This window comes from Parasteatoda tepidariorum, chromosome 2, assembly GCF_982258835.1.
Source record: "Parasteatoda tepidariorum strain Cologne lab strain chromosome 2, Ptep-v5.0, whole genome shotgun sequence".
In the NCBI taxonomy this organism is placed as follows: Eukaryota; Metazoa; Arthropoda; class Arachnida; order Araneae; family Theridiidae; genus Parasteatoda; species Parasteatoda tepidariorum.
In genome coordinates, this window is record NC_141756.1 from 46,574,289 (window position 1) to 46,590,342 (window position 16,054).

The following is a 16,054-nucleotide window of genomic DNA, read 5'->3' on the forward strand; positions in this document are numbered from 1 at the left end:
TTTATTATGATTTTTTTTAAATATACCTTTTTCCCCCACCATATTGATTTATTTCACTTCTTTGTTATTGCTTTATAAATTTAAAATAGTTTTTTGTTTGTTGTATATTATCATAGTTAGCCAAAAATAGAAAGCACTAGTTTTATTAAGCTAATCTATCATGGTTAATTTTATGCTATGAAAGAGACTTAAATGTCATGTTTTAACTATGGTACATTAAGAAAAACTATTATTTTTAAAAAAAATTTTCATCGTCTATATCATACAACTTTGAAATAATTAGAAAAACAAGTGCAGTTTTGCCGAATTTCTTGTTTTAAAGTTTAATTATTTTCATTTTTGTACAGAAGATAAAATTTTTCATTAATCTAAAATACAATGTTTTACAAAAGCTTATTTGTAATATTTATTTGTATTATAGTTAGAAATGTTTTTCAACGTTATATATTTAATTACATTTCATTAATAAAATTTGTAACTTGTAATTCATAAATTTTTTTTAACATTAATTATAATAAATAAATTTTAAAATTAAAAACTAAAAATTCAAATAATCAAAGATAAATTTTTGCATTTTAGTTTTTTTATGTGCTCATTAAATCATCGTAATGCCACTTATGTGTGTTTTTGACACTTGTCATGAGCATAAAATGCAATGAACTTCCATAAAATCTAGATTATTTTGCTATGTTGAGTCTCATAGCAAAATTATTTATTTTAACAAGTGCAGTTTTGTTAAAATTGCAGTTTTGTTCTCAATTTATTTATTTTAACATTAATTATAATAAATAAATTTTAAAATTAAATACTAAAAATTCAAATAATCAAAGATAAATTTTTGCATTTTAGTTTTTTTATGTGCTCATTAAATCATGGTAATGCCACTTATGTGTGTTTTTGACACTTGTCATGAGCATAAAATGCAATGAACTTCCATAAAATCTAGATTATTTTGCTATGTTGAGTCTCATAAATGCAATTTCAATATAAAAAGATTTACTTCATTCTTTTCTTAGTTAATAAAAATAATTTTCATTTTTTAACTTTTCCTTTTTAAGTATGTGAATTTTATTTTTAAAATATTCCATTTCAAGACATTCTAAGTTATATATATATTTTGTGTAATACTGTATAGTGATTCTGATATCATAAAATGAATTATCTTAAACTGTTTAAAAAATGCCTAAAAATTAAAGTATTAGTCATTATAGTCTCATATCATTATAGTCATAGTCTTATTAGTCATATTTAATTCTTTTTTTTTATTTATTTTGGACTTCATAGGTGAATTTTTTTATACAACGTTCACTGAAATATGGTATTTTAATTTAAAGTTTAAATATTTAAAAAAAAATTATGTGTCTAAATTATATTAGAAGGAAAAGAGATCAAATTTATCTGAAAGTATAAGTGCCACAAATAAATTTATTGCAAAAATATTTCAGAACTATGAATTCATTCATAGTTGCATTTTAAAAAATTATGAAATTTTTTTAAATCTACATTTTTTTTATTAAATTGTTATGAATGCATTAAAACTTATGTAACCTCATTAGGATTAGATGGATAGTTTTAAAATTAAGTTGTACGCATTTAAAAGCTTTCTAAAAAATGTAATGTTACTTGACCAGAAACTTTTTAATAACTCTAGTCATCTGTCTTTTTGTGATCTCTTTATAGATCTAACTTTTGAATATGATTCTTTTTTAAAATTCTGTGTAAATGGATTCTCTATTACAATGATTAAATTCAATGATTCCTTATTAAGCATGCATAATGCAAGTATTTTGTATATTTATTTCATAGTATATATTTCTTTTTGGTGAAAAAAAATTATTTGAGCCTATAAGATATTGTTAAAAATTAGTTTATCTTATTGTACCATAATATTTCTTTTAACCAAGTTGTTCTTTCATAACTAGCTTCCTTGTAAAAAAATTTTACTCTTGCCATTTTCTCTTTTTTTATATATATATATTTTATAGAATGTTCATGGATGCTTTTAAGACATGTGTGGTGTTCATTGTAATTCAAAACATAATTTTGGACATTTTAGTTCAGAGTATATTTAGAAATTTTGTGTTTTTTTTTTTTACGACATGATCTAAGCTGACAGTTTCCCCCTTCTTTCATTTCCATCTCAGTTAGTTTACACTTTCTGGAATGTAAAGATTTGAGGCTCTGGTGCATATTTCTTCTTTAGTGATAAGTTTTCTTACAGTGATGTTTACCCTTTGATTCAAAGTACATTGGTAACATAATTATTTTGTTTAGGTCTTTTATACTTCTATTTATGGTTATATTTTCACTGCCCGTTATCATTAAAAATTTATATGTAGTTCTGTTAATATCTGCATTCATCATTTTAAAATGTATCAAAGTGATGAAATCATTCTAATTGATTGAAATTTACTACATATATAACTATATACTACATGATAACTATTTACTACATATATAACTATAATATATATTTATGACTAAATTTATCTAGTGATAAAATTTCAATAAGTATTTGTGAAACGTTAGCCCATAGAGAGCTTTACATATTTCATTGTCTAGATTACAAAATATTTGGGAAGCATTACATTAAAACAGAATTAAAAGTAATACATAGAAAATCATTTCAGAAATACAATTCTGAACTGCTATCAAGCTACTATCAACTAATTTAGTGAGTAGTTCAATTAAGTTGTTTATTAATAAGTATTATTCTTAAATTCCATTTTTGCTTGGTTATAGGAAAATAGAAATTCAACCTAGCTTTCCATTGAAAAGAGATATAACTATTTCTAAGGGTGATCAAAACTCTTTGTTTTTGCACTATCCGAAATTCCAGATTTCCAAGATTCTCCGAGCTATCTAAATGGCATTCCAAAACATTATTATAATTTGTAATTTTATTTTTGCAGTATGTTCAATGCATTTTGGAGAAGCCATTTTCCTTCTTTTCTGCATACCTGGCCATATTTAACCTCATATATTTACCCATAAATTTCAATTAGTTGCATGATTCCATCATACTACTGCGATTTTTTCAACTATGTATATTATTTAAACTTAATTGTAGTTTGATTAAAGTTGTGGGAAATCTATTTTAATTTTTAAAAAAAAGAGCCAATTATCATATATTTAAACTTTTAACTCACATATTTTATTTTGAATGATCTATAATTTTTTAGTGATAATATAAATCATTTCAAGCTAATGAAATAAGTTTTAATTTTTTATTGTGTGAATGTAAACCTTACTTTTCATTTATAACATCATAAATGTTAATATAATATTCTTTCATACACAGTATCACATTATGATGAAACAAGATTCCCTTTTTCCCAAGAGTTGTGGGTGGTTCCTCCCCTTTTTCTTTGGCTACTGTGACATTTGTATACTTAGCTGTATTTGTTTGTTATGATGTAATCAATATTGTTGTGAGCTGAAGCTTGTTGAATCTCTGCATAACTTGACTTGAGGCACTGAACTGTGTATGTCTCTCCTTTTTTCATGTTGTTCCCGGTAGGGTGGCTCCTAGACTCTCTCTGCACCCTCACCTGTCTTGTTCTCTTTCCCACTTTCTCTCCATCTTCTGTATCACCTTCCCTTATGCCTCAAGGATCAGGCCATGCTGGTAAGGACTTCTTCTGTCTTTCTCTCTTTTCTTTCTTTCTTCTTCTTCTCTCTCTGTTTCTTTCTCCACTCTTTCTTTCTTTCTTTCTTTCTGGCTGTCTGTTGTTTTTTTCTTTACCTGCTTTTTGCTTGCACTTCACTTTCTGGTACACAAACTTTTCTCACTACGGCCATTTTAATTATTTCTTCCAAACACATACAATTATGAGCACAAATGTCTGAACAAAGTTGTAATTTAACAGTTAAGTTAATGATAGCATTTAAAAATTTAAATCAAATTCAACTACATGTGCAGTTCTGGCTAGCATTTGATCTAAGTAGTTAAACCTTTTTTTAAAAAAAGCATAATGTAGAGGAGGGAGGAGCAAAGAATAATTGTTTATGATTTCTGTAGTAAATGTAAATATTAAATTTAATCTTGACTATAGGCATATATATATATATATATATATATATATATATATATATATATATATATATATATATATATATATATATATATATTTATATATATGTCACATCCGCTAAATCTTTATATTGCAAAATTGTGATTTGTAATTTTGTATACAATTCTGGGCTGCTTAACAGATTTACAAATAAAAATCGTTTTATTTTTTGGATATGTATTACTATATTTTTTATTAATATAAAATAAAATTTATTCAATTATAAGAAATTTAAAAAATTTTTAACTGATAATGGCAGGATGATCTGATAGAGAATCTCACCAGGCTTTTATTTACAAGTTACATGCAAATTAGCAATAATAATAATGATGATAATTATAATTCTTTCTTAAAGATCAAGATGATTACATGTTTGAACTATTTACTGTAGCCTTGATTTAAAGTCTTTTAAATATGCAATTGTGAGATCTAATTTTTTGATTTTTTTTATACATTTAAACTATTTTGTAAATTTTTTTTTAAAAATTAGCCTAATATTTCTTTTTTTTAATATCTTACTCAGTTTTGAAATGTTTGAGCATTTCTTATAAAATATACATATAATTATTTTGTGTTCAGATCAAATATTTTGATACAAACTTCATTATAGATATTCATATTTTTTTAATCAAGTTGTGGTTTTTTCTAAAAAGGAAAAGAATTAACAAGTAAGATTTTTGTGCAAGGCATAACTTAGCCATTTTCTTGCTATTGATAGTCTTATTTATAAAGTAGAGTCCTGATAATTTCAATTAATAGGGGCCATAGCCAACTCAGGTTAACAAAAACTAGAGTTATGGGATTTTTCTTATACTAACAGCACATACAAGTAAATTCAATAGCTTTCTGATGTACCTGTTGGAAGAAGTTAGGAAGTGTGATATAACATAATAAAGTTAGTAAAATTTTGGATTTTTTCTATTTGTTGCCATATAGTCTGTCAAGTAACCTTTTACAGGTTCTTAAATTCTTAATTTGCTATTAATTTTTACTTCTTTTCTATTTCTTTCTTTTTGTTTTTCTGTTAGACTTAGTCTATAACGCCATTTGATTACCTTACATTCAGTATGTGTTATCATTTAAATCTGGCACAGTGTAGCCATTTTCAGCTGTTGGACCATCATACTCTACATTATTTTAATCCAATGACATTACCATCACATGAATTGTAGACTTAATAGCTGTTTCGTCATTTCTTTGGCCCCCTATTACATGATCATTATACACAACAAAACATTGTATATTTATGATTCATGTGATTCTTAAACAATCTTTTTTGAATGAAATATTTTATGTTCATGTAATTTACAAATAATACTTTTGAGCAATGGCATTTTTTACTCTTATGTATTCTTACAAATTAAATTGTATAATATTGGATGATTGATTGTTATCAAACATTTGAATCACAAATCTGGTATAAACGTTCTAGCTGTTTCTTTTAGAACATTCAAAAGTAACAATACTAATTAAAAAGAACTTGGATTATTGGGACTCTACTCTAAATCTGATTAATCTTTACAATTAGCTTCTCAAAAAATATTCTCTAGAATGATTTAGTTTTCTGCTGCTTGTTTTAATGCCATAAATAAAACATTTATCTTAGAAAATTTATTAAGTATAATTTTTTGGATTATTTTGTAATTTATATATAATTTCTTAAGATTCTCTATCAGAAAGTTGTTTAAAAATTATAAAAACTTATTGTTTTCTGAACTGCTTTAATTTTAAATTTCTAAATGTCTGTGTTATCAGTCTGTATGATTCTCATTAGGTAGTATTTGTTATCGTTTTTAAATAATAAATGGAGTGTGATGGCTGATTGAACTATGTTATTAAATGCATTTTGGTTTATAATAAATATAATGAAAAGTAGCAAGCTGATAGGAACCACATCAATATTATAAGAGTTTTTGTTTGTATAGTTGCTATTGAAGAAAGTTCCATGACATATGCAGCTGTCAAAAATATTTTTTGCATTATTGTTGATAAACATTTATAGCATAAATAGTTTCTATTAAATTATACTTTAAAAATTGCATCTTCATATCTAATTGCTAGGTTATTTTAGAGAAAGTAAACTGTTTTATTTAATTTCAGAAAGCCAATAAACGTTGTGTTTTCACCGAAAATTGCTTTTTGATTATTTCTTCTTAATGTGTCAAATTGAGTATTTTTTCAATAAGTTTGTAAAATTTTTATATTTGTTTAATATCAATAATTTTGTTAACAAAACTAGTTTTTGTTTACGTAACATCATTTTTAATTTTGATCATAAAACCCATGCTATTTTACATATTGGAAGTTATCAGTCTCATTTTGTGTTTTAAATTTTATATTTTTCCTTTTAGCAGTTCCACCAATTTCCTCGGAATTCCTTGCTTAAATATAACTTGCAATGCCTAATCTGTATACCTTTTTTTAAACTTTATTTTTAACAAAGATTCTAAAATATGTACGATGGCAGTTATTAAAGAACACTTTGTTTTTATATCTTTTTAAAACTGAAGCATATTTCTAAACATATTCAGGCATGTTTAATGAATATAAATTCCTTGAATCATTTAGAATGTACTATAAAAAAATCTCACCTTATTTTTAAATAGTTTGAACTATTATTATGATATTGAAGATTATTTAATTTAATTTTTATCTTCAGCCTTCATACTCCATTTAATATTATTCATATGTTTCAGCAATTGCTGTAATCCTTTTGAAAACCAGTTAAAATATTTTTAAAAAAACCCATATAAGATGATTTTTGAACTGCTAAAAAGAAATAAATTTGATTTCAAATTATTAGGAAATAAATAAATAAATAATAAAATTTGTGGCAAGCTTGTTAACCTAAATATAAAATCTTGGCTTCAATTTAGAAAAGAAGGGGGAAAAAAAGATAAAATAATTGCTTTGCGTTTTAAGTCAATAACTAAACCATTGAACTTTAGCTTTCTCACTATTTTAACATTATAATCACTTTGTAAAATTTAATCTTAATTTAATTTCATATTTGAACATTTGTAATCAGATAAGGACTTTATAAACATGCACACATTTGATTTTTAATATTTACGTTTTGAAGTTTCGAGAAACGTGTTTTAAGGAAAAACATGCAAAAATTATACAATTAAAATCTGTTATTGAACGTATTGCATATGTAAATCTGGAAAAAACCTTGATTACATATTTTTATGACAATAAATTCTTACAAGAACTGTAACTAAAACAATTTTGGCATTTTATTATTTCTACATTTTATAAAAAAGATTTTCTGATTCATTATATACAATTATCGCTTGCACCCAAATAATTTATGCATCTTATTGTTTGTATGTATTGCTAATTTTTTATAGCTTTTTACATATTAAGTGCTTTTTGCTTTCAGTTTTATGTGCTGTGGATTGCAGCTATTTATATATTGTTTTGCTTTAGTGACAATGGTGCATGGATTTTTAGAATAGTTGGGCTGTTTTACTTATTAAAATTGCATAACTTTCCATTTTTCTGTATTTTAACGACTAAGCATTTTGCATTTCGGCAAGTTGGTGCAGAAATTTCTTTTTAATACCCAAATTTTAAGTTGAATAACAAGGAGACATCAGCTTTTTTGGCAAGAAAAAAAACTGGGAATAGGATTTATTTAGGCATTGCAAATGCTCAGTCAGTTGAAATATTTTATATATTGTATGAAATTGTGATATTATTGTTTGTTTGCTGCTCATATTCTAATAATGATCATACATTATTGTTATCTTGATTTTTTATATGAAAATATATGGCATTTTAGCACTTTAATTGTTAAGTCTGAAGACACTGTACTGTAAAACGTATATGCTTTTCTGCTACATAAACTGGTTGCAATTTAAAAATAATTTACTCAGTCTTTCCCACTAAGGTGTAAGGTTTTAACTCTAAAAAACCCTGCATTTGATTGCACCTCTGCTATACTAATTCTTAACAATTAAAGGGTTAAATATAAAATAACTCTTTTTTGCCTCTTTATAAATTTTAGGCAGATATTTTTTTTAATTCTTTTAAATTTTAACATCATTTTAAAGCTTAGTTTTTATAAAAATTTCTTTTAGGAACTTTTAAGATATTTCATAAATCAAATAATTTTTTTTTTATAATTTCTTTTTTTATCGAAATATAATTTCAATATGTTCTTTAAATATTTTGTTAATTCATATTATAGAACAAATTATTATCTTTTTATGATTACAATGTGTTCTTCAAATTTTTATTTTATCTTAACAAGAGAACAAATCATATAGCAAATAGGGGTAGGCTAAGGAATTTCTAAAAATTAAAGTTAAATATATGTTGATAATTTTTTGTTCTGTTTTTATTTGACGAAATCCTTAAAAAAGGAGTTATTTTATTCTATATATGATTGCTAGTGTATATTTTTACTATAAGAGGTTCCCTTTCATTTATTTATATTTTATAATTTTAATTAAACATAAAGTTTTATTAGTCTAAGACTGTATCTAAATATTTTATAAATGCTGCAACTTTTTTTGTAAGGATGGAAGGCACAGCTATGCCAAAAAGAAGGTTGTTGTGGGAATGAAGCTGTAAAGGTATTAATTAAATTGATCAATGGCTTTAATAATTTGATATTAATTCAATTGCATATTTTTGTTACATGTTAATTTCTTTTGTTTATGTATATAATTTTAAAGCTCAAGTATGTTTGCTTTTAAGCTGTCCCTTAGTGTTTTTTAAAGAGCTCTGTACATATTATTGTTAAAAGAATATTTGATTTCAAACATATATTAATTTTTTTAATTGTATACAAAATATATTGTGAATAATTTTAATATTTATATAAAGGTTTCTCCTTTTTTTGTTTAGCAAATGTACTAGTTTAACATTGATAAAATTGCATTATCTAAAATTGGAATATAACACAAAAGTATATATTTTTTTAATATTATCTATGAATGTGGTTTGTATATAACATCATGGAAAGAAATGTTAATCAAATATTGTACTGCAGAACCCATACTTAAATCTAAATGGTTTCAAATGTATGATCAAGGTAATATAAATCACGTAATAAATTTATAAACTATTCAAAATTAAATTTTTCAATTTTCTTTATTTGAGGAAATAAATAAAAGGATAAAGCAAAAAGGTTAAACTCACTAGTAAATTTTTTTTGGACTAAATTATGCAAAATTAAAACTTATTTTATTTTTGTTTGAGAAATTACTAAAAATTTTAATACTTAATGTTCAGGAAACTGAAAAAAGTCATTTAAAGTAATTCACATCAATTGAAGAAACAATCATGAAATTGAAGTGAAAACAATGTGAAAAAAGCACAAATATAGTACAGAAATTGGCATACTATAGTTTGGGCTCTCTAAATAAGAACCATACTCTCTTATCAAGATGCTGAGGTAGATTCCTTTTTAGAGATCTCAAGCTATTATATGTCCATTTCTGTACTTTATTTGTGCTTTTTTCAAGTTTTGGTTCTTTTTATTCTCCGTAGCACAAAGTATACCCTATCCATTCAATTTTTTTGAAATTCTCAAATTATTGGATAAATTATTATAGACTTTAATAATAATTTTAAAAATCTTAAAGATTTTATCACACATAAAATGTATTTTGCATAAATTAAAGCTTCACTATAGAAAGAAACCTTCAGTTCTTCAAAACACCACATAAGTAACATATAAGTAAATTTTTCTCTATTTTTGTTTAATTAGGCATTAGGAAACTAAGAGGTGACTAAATTACACATGGAAAACATGGGAACAAGCTTCATAAAAGTCAGTGATATGTTTTCAAATAAAAATAATTTCATAATGCATGGTATCTTTTATGCTCACATTACTTTTTTTCCTTCATAAAATTCACTTAAATGTGAAATGAATCTTATCGAATCTAGCTCATATGACTTTGAAAGAAGCTTTCAAAGACTATAGTAATAGATGTTTACTTCACACTTTATGTATACCATCATAATAATAGCTTTTATTGTTATGATGGTACACATAAAAAAATTATTTTGATTATAATTTTATTATGTTCTCTTTTGGGGTTGCAATAAAAATTATAATAAGTTTGTGGACAACTAAGATATTTTCCATACTTTATTCTGGAATGTGTAATTATAAAAGCAATTTAGGTTACTTTATGAATTTCAATGAGAGATTCTTTATTTTACAGACAGCACAAAATAGACTTTTACCTGATTTTCATAAAAATCATTTTGGCTCTGATTAATCTTATAATTAGTTGTATAATCTTATGAGAAAAAACTTGTGTAGCAAAATAAGTTGTACTTATCCGTTAGCGGTAGTAAAAACCTATTACCATAGCACCAATATTATGTACCTATATTATCGTAAAATTAAGTACCTATTACTACAACACATAATTAATAACTATTTACTCTATGCCATTAGTACCTATAACCACAATTAATTAAGCAGAACAGGCATCAATAATTGTATGAATTTTGTTGAACTTTCACTGCCCCTTTTAATGGATAAGTATCAACTAAATTTATTTGTTAAAATATTAATTATGAACTGTGAAAATTATTTAGAATGTGTTGAGTTAATGAATGAATTTTGCAAATAAATTGTTCAATTTCAAAATATGTACAATTAAACTATTTATAGATGTGCTTTGAGCATTCAGTTGCTATTGCCTCAGGCGAGCACCCTCCACCTCTTTATTTGTGTGAAGAATGTGCCAAAGAAGTTGAATCATTACATGGATCTGAGAATTTAGTTGATATTCTTTTGCCAATGGATAAAGTGTCAGTTACCTGTGAAGATCCAGTGAGTTTATTATGGTGTAAAAGATAAATATTCTGTTTGTTGCTTTGAGTTGTTTTAATCAAATTGTTTAGTATCATTCTGTTAAAATCAAAACTGCTTTTTTTTTTGTTTTTGAGGAATTCAGTTTAAGCAGTAAATAGAACCATTTAATTATCTTTGTTTTTTACTTTCAAATTTCAATCACACTTATTTTAGAAAGTGTAATTCACACTTATTTCAGAAAGTAAACGAAGGCTGGCAGTTAATATTGTCTCTCCCCCCCCCCCCCCAAAAAAAAAACTATTTTTGAAAATGAATTTTACTGTAATTAAATAAATAAATTGTTTGTAATTAGTTAACATTATTTTGTTTGTAATTAGTTAAAATCAAGTTTTTTTTCACATGTAAGTCATTTACAAATGTAAATGATCCCACCTGTCTAATTTTTTTTACTATCAGTGATACATTTAAAATAAAAGTTTAAAAAAGGATTGAAGCTACTAATCATAAATTATCAATTATAATTGCTCTTTTATTAGTTTTTCTTTTAGTATATTGGTCTTAATTTCTAAATATTTAGATATAATTTTATAAATTAAAAATGCTCAATGAAAATGTAAACAAATAAAGAATTTTTAAATCGAAAAAAATTCTAATGTCTGTAAAGCTTCTGGTATCCAGTTTTGGAAATTTCATTGAATCAATTGTATTAGCATTGAAAATTATATAAGTCTCCAACATGTATTTACCTGATGTATCTCCCTTGTTTGTATCTCACACAAATTCTTCCAATTAGAAATAGCAATGCATCTAACTTAGTTGTATCTTCTCTATCATTTCTTAAATTTATTAATTTTATATGTTTTATAAAAATACAGTATTTAATAAAGAAATACTTTATCAAGTTGAAGAAGTTTCCTGGGAAAAGTAGAATTTCAAGATAGGAAGGGTGAAAAAACTTCATTTCATTGAAATATATCAAGCCTATAAAGCACATTAGAATTTTAGTTATTAGAACTACATAAGATTCAGTTATAAGTATCTGTATAATTGAAAATTAAAGAAATAAGTTATTTCTTAAAGTAGAAGGAGCAAAAATGTCTTATTACCTAATAATGTAACGAATTCTGGAAGAAAAAAAATTTTTTTTAGCATTTTTTTTTTTTTTTTTGTATTGCTACAATCAATTTCTGAATCTAAATTACTAGCACTGTGCGATGTTTCAAAATTCTATAGTTACGCTTTATTAAATTTTTCAAAGTGATTACAGAAAATTTAGACAATTGACGCTTTACTGCAACATTGAAGCATTGGACATTAAGTACATTTCAAGTGAAAATTAAAAAAGTCTATCTGTGATTTATTCTTATTCAAGCATGTTATATTTTTACTTGACTGTATTTTTTTTAATGATTAGAATTTTTAGTTGGATGATAATAATTTTTTTGAACAATAGAAAAAAGGAGATGTATTAGAAATAAAGTGGAAATGTTTTACTTACTTATTTAAATGATTATGTACATGTTCGATTTGATGAAACAAGAGATTTCTTTGTATTGGATATAAAATCATAATCAACGTAAATCACATTTTGCGCCTATTGATTAAATAAATCACCAAATCAGGCACAAATGTGATGTAACTATTATATTAGCTGATTTAACTATTATATTAACAAATCAAGCACAATTTGAACTAATATATTAGAAATAAATATAATAATAATTGAAATATATAAGCTGGTTGCTGTTATAAATAATAATAAGAAACATTATGACATAAAATGTTTCTTATTTAGGACTGCAGTGCAACTGAAAAATCTGCTGTTGCTACTTGTTTTTCAATCGAATGTGCAAACAGAAATGGTCACCGTCCAATTAGATACTGTGCAGAGTGTATCATTGGCCATGAACAGCAATGGGGAGATGAACATATGCTTCACACAACCATACCATCACCTTGGAGTATGGATCTTGAAACTCAATCATACATGGTTGAAGCCATCGTGAGGTAATATCTGAGAAATATCTCTCTAGCAATTATATAATGTCCAACTATTATATTTTATTAAATGTCCAATGTTTTATACTTCTTTTAAACTCAATGTTTTTCTTTTACGAATATTTGGTCGTTTGAGGTTCAAATCATTGATTTCTTCAATCCTGAAATTAGACAAAGGAGATAAATAAAATTTTGCATTGAATTTATATGATACTTGAACTGCTCTGTAGCAAAATATTCCTAGAAGTGAAAGCCTTTGCACCTTGTTGCACAATTAGGTTGTTCAGACTGCATAAAGAATGAACTGCTTTGCTTTATTAGAATGCGTGTAAAGGCCTAAACAAGAAAAAGTTATGCCAAATAACCATCTTACAATCCAGTTCCTTGGATTATAAAGTTGATTTTTACACTAGATATTAATAAATGAGTTAAAGCCATTTTTCTTTGACATATTTTATGAAAAAAATTAGCTAATATGCAAATCAGTTCATTCACTTCATCATTTCATTCACCAGTTTCACAGCAAATCAGTTCATTCATGTTAGTGAATATACAAATTAGTTCATTCTTAAAAATAAACTTACGATGGATGAAAACCTCCTAGTATCTCAAAAATATAAATACAGTGGAGCATCGTTTATATGACGCCGAAGGGACAACTGAAAAACGTCGTCTAAACGATAACGTCGTATAATCGATTTTTCCTTTCAAAACTAGTAACTAACTCTGTTTTCAGTTAATTTTAATGTTTAACGTGTTGATTTACATAAATTTCTAAATTAGACAAAGCAAAACAAACAAATAACCATAAAAAAAAAGAAAATTACACTAGATATTAATAAATGAGTTAAAGCCATTTTTCTTTGACATATTTTATGAAAAAAATTAGCTAATATGCAAATCAGTTCATTCACTTCATCATTTCATTCACCAGTTTCACAGCAAATCAGTTCATTCATATTAGTGAATATACAAATTAGTTCATTCTTAAAAATAAACTTACGATGGATGAAAACCTCCTAGTATCTCAAAAATATAAATACAGTGGAGCATCGTTTATATGACGCCGAAGGGACAACTGAAAAACGTCGTCTAAACGATAACGTCGTATAATCGATTTTTCCTTTCAAAACTAGTAACTAACTCTGTTTTCAGTTAATTTTAATGTTTAACGTGTTGATTTACATAAATTTCTAAATTAGAAAAAGCAAAACAAACAAATAACCATAAAAAAAAGAAAAATTACAGTAAGCAATTTGAATGTACGTTACATTTATTTTATTTATTAATTATTATTTAATTTATTTTTTTTGAATACTCCAAATTTGTTTTTTTTTCACTTTAATCATTTCACGTTACGTTTACAGAAAAAATTATTTACGGTTGTTTGATGTGAGGATTGACGTTGAGCTTTATTGTTGTCTTTGTTACCTGAGACCATGCCAACGAAATCATATTCATTGTTTGGAGAACACTTATTTCCTTGCGATTAGGCATTGCAATGCTTCGAATAGTGAGGATATATGGAGAGTAGTTCAACTAACTGCTCTCCATACTGCAATTTTAGATTCCTAATCACGGTCAAATCTAATGGCTGAAGCACACTTGTGCAGTTTGCAGGAAAAAGTGAACTTTTACATTTTCCAAAAAATTAGTATCCGGTGGGACATTGGTCGATAAATAGCAAAATTTTTAGTTTTTGCCTCAGCATAGCATTCTCTAGTTTTTTCAGATAGCTAGTAAAAATTTTGGTCGTCTTCCACGCATTCTTATTGGCGTCATAATTCAGCGGAAGCATTTTTATATGCTTTAGACATCTGGGATGTTTTGATTTTCCTACCACTAAAGGAGTGTTCTTTTCACTTCCATCAGAGTTTACAGAAAGCAGCACAGTAAGGCGATCTTTTCTTTTATGCCTCCTTTACATTTTTTGCCTTTATAAGCTAATGTCCGATCCGGCATTAAATCATAGAAAAGACCCGTGTTTAGTGTGAAGAATAAAAGTAAAATAAACATAAACAAAATCTAAAAGCCGACATATAACCGATTCTGTGCGTCGCATAAACGATATATTTTTACATTAAAATGAATAGGAATGAATTGGGACCACACTAAAACGTTGTATAAATGTAAACGTCGTATAAATGATGCTCCACTGTATTTAACTTTTATCAAAGATACAAACAAAAGTGTTTAATATTATTTTTGAAACTTTTGCGATAAGTATTGTCAATCTTTCATAGCTATATCAATCTTCCCCAAAAGTAATGTATAAATGGAACAATTACCTGGGTATTAAATTTTGTTTAAATAAATCAATTAATTATAAACTTTGTAATTTCTAAAAAAATGCCTTTTTTCAGTTTATTGCATGAAGCCGAACCTCTAAATGATAAGCATGTGCAAGAATCCTCAAATGGTTCTGATGATAGAGAAGAAAACAGTGAAATGTCTGTCGTTCGAGAGAAACAACTGTTGAGTCGTTACGGAATCTGGTTAATGGTTGGTTTATGTTCCCCGACTGAAAATACCCCAGATGTAAGTACCAATGCTCTTTTATTTTCATTTTCTTTTATTCTTTCTATACTTTTTCTTATAAACTAATCTAAAAGGAACTCTGAAAGTATAATAAGATTCTCTAAAATGGTAAATATTTTAAATATAAAGAAAATTACTAAATATATTTATTTATTGTATTTATCAGAATTTTTATTTATTTTGACTAGGCTTTGTTTATCTTTAGAACTTCCTTAGAAAATATTGTTCAATTTTATGTAAAAATACCTTTATGAAATTTTTTTTTAAAATTTATGCATTTTAAATATTAGGTCAGACCTGTTTTATTTGGTCTTAAAATATAGTAATATGATTTTTGTGTAAAATTAATATTTTATTTGTTGGTATGTGTTCAATGTTAATCTATAATATAAGCTTTTGATTTATCATTTAGTTTCGTAATTTATTTGATACTTACAAATGTGATAATTTCTATTGTACTCTATTAATCAGAAATTTGGTTGTTGTCAATAATAACTATATGTTTGAACCTATATGATTAAAAGTTACAGTTTCAGATGAAACTAGTAATGAATAAGGGAAATACCTTTTGATTTTTAATTGTAGGCATTTAAAATTCCCTCAGAGCTTTTTTAAAAGTAAACAAACTAGTACAGTGCACTCCCGATTATCCCAGATA

The 16,054-nt window shown here is 25.5% G+C and overlaps 1 protein-coding gene across 3 annotated transcripts in view; it reads left to right on the forward strand.

The window, feature by feature from the left end:
• unc79 (UNC-79 domain-containing protein) overlaps nucleotides 1-16,054 on the forward strand; it is an 86,729-nt gene that overhangs the window by 11,115 nt on the left and 59,560 nt on the right. For 2 of the 3 annotated variants that reach the window (XM_087157264.1, XM_087157265.1), the window contains exons 9-12: nucleotides 8,601-8,656; nucleotides 10,717-10,878; nucleotides 12,656-12,867; nucleotides 15,222-15,396. In XM_087157264.1, the coding sequence (XP_087013390.1) occupies nucleotides 8,601-8,656; nucleotides 10,717-10,878; nucleotides 12,656-12,867; nucleotides 15,222-15,396 (605 nt within the window). Of the gene's footprint in view, nucleotides 1-3,520; nucleotides 3,629-8,600; nucleotides 8,657-10,716; nucleotides 10,879-12,655; nucleotides 12,868-15,221; nucleotides 15,397-16,054 lie in introns of all 3 variants that reach the window. The other variant, XM_087157263.1, reaches the window with a different exon arrangement.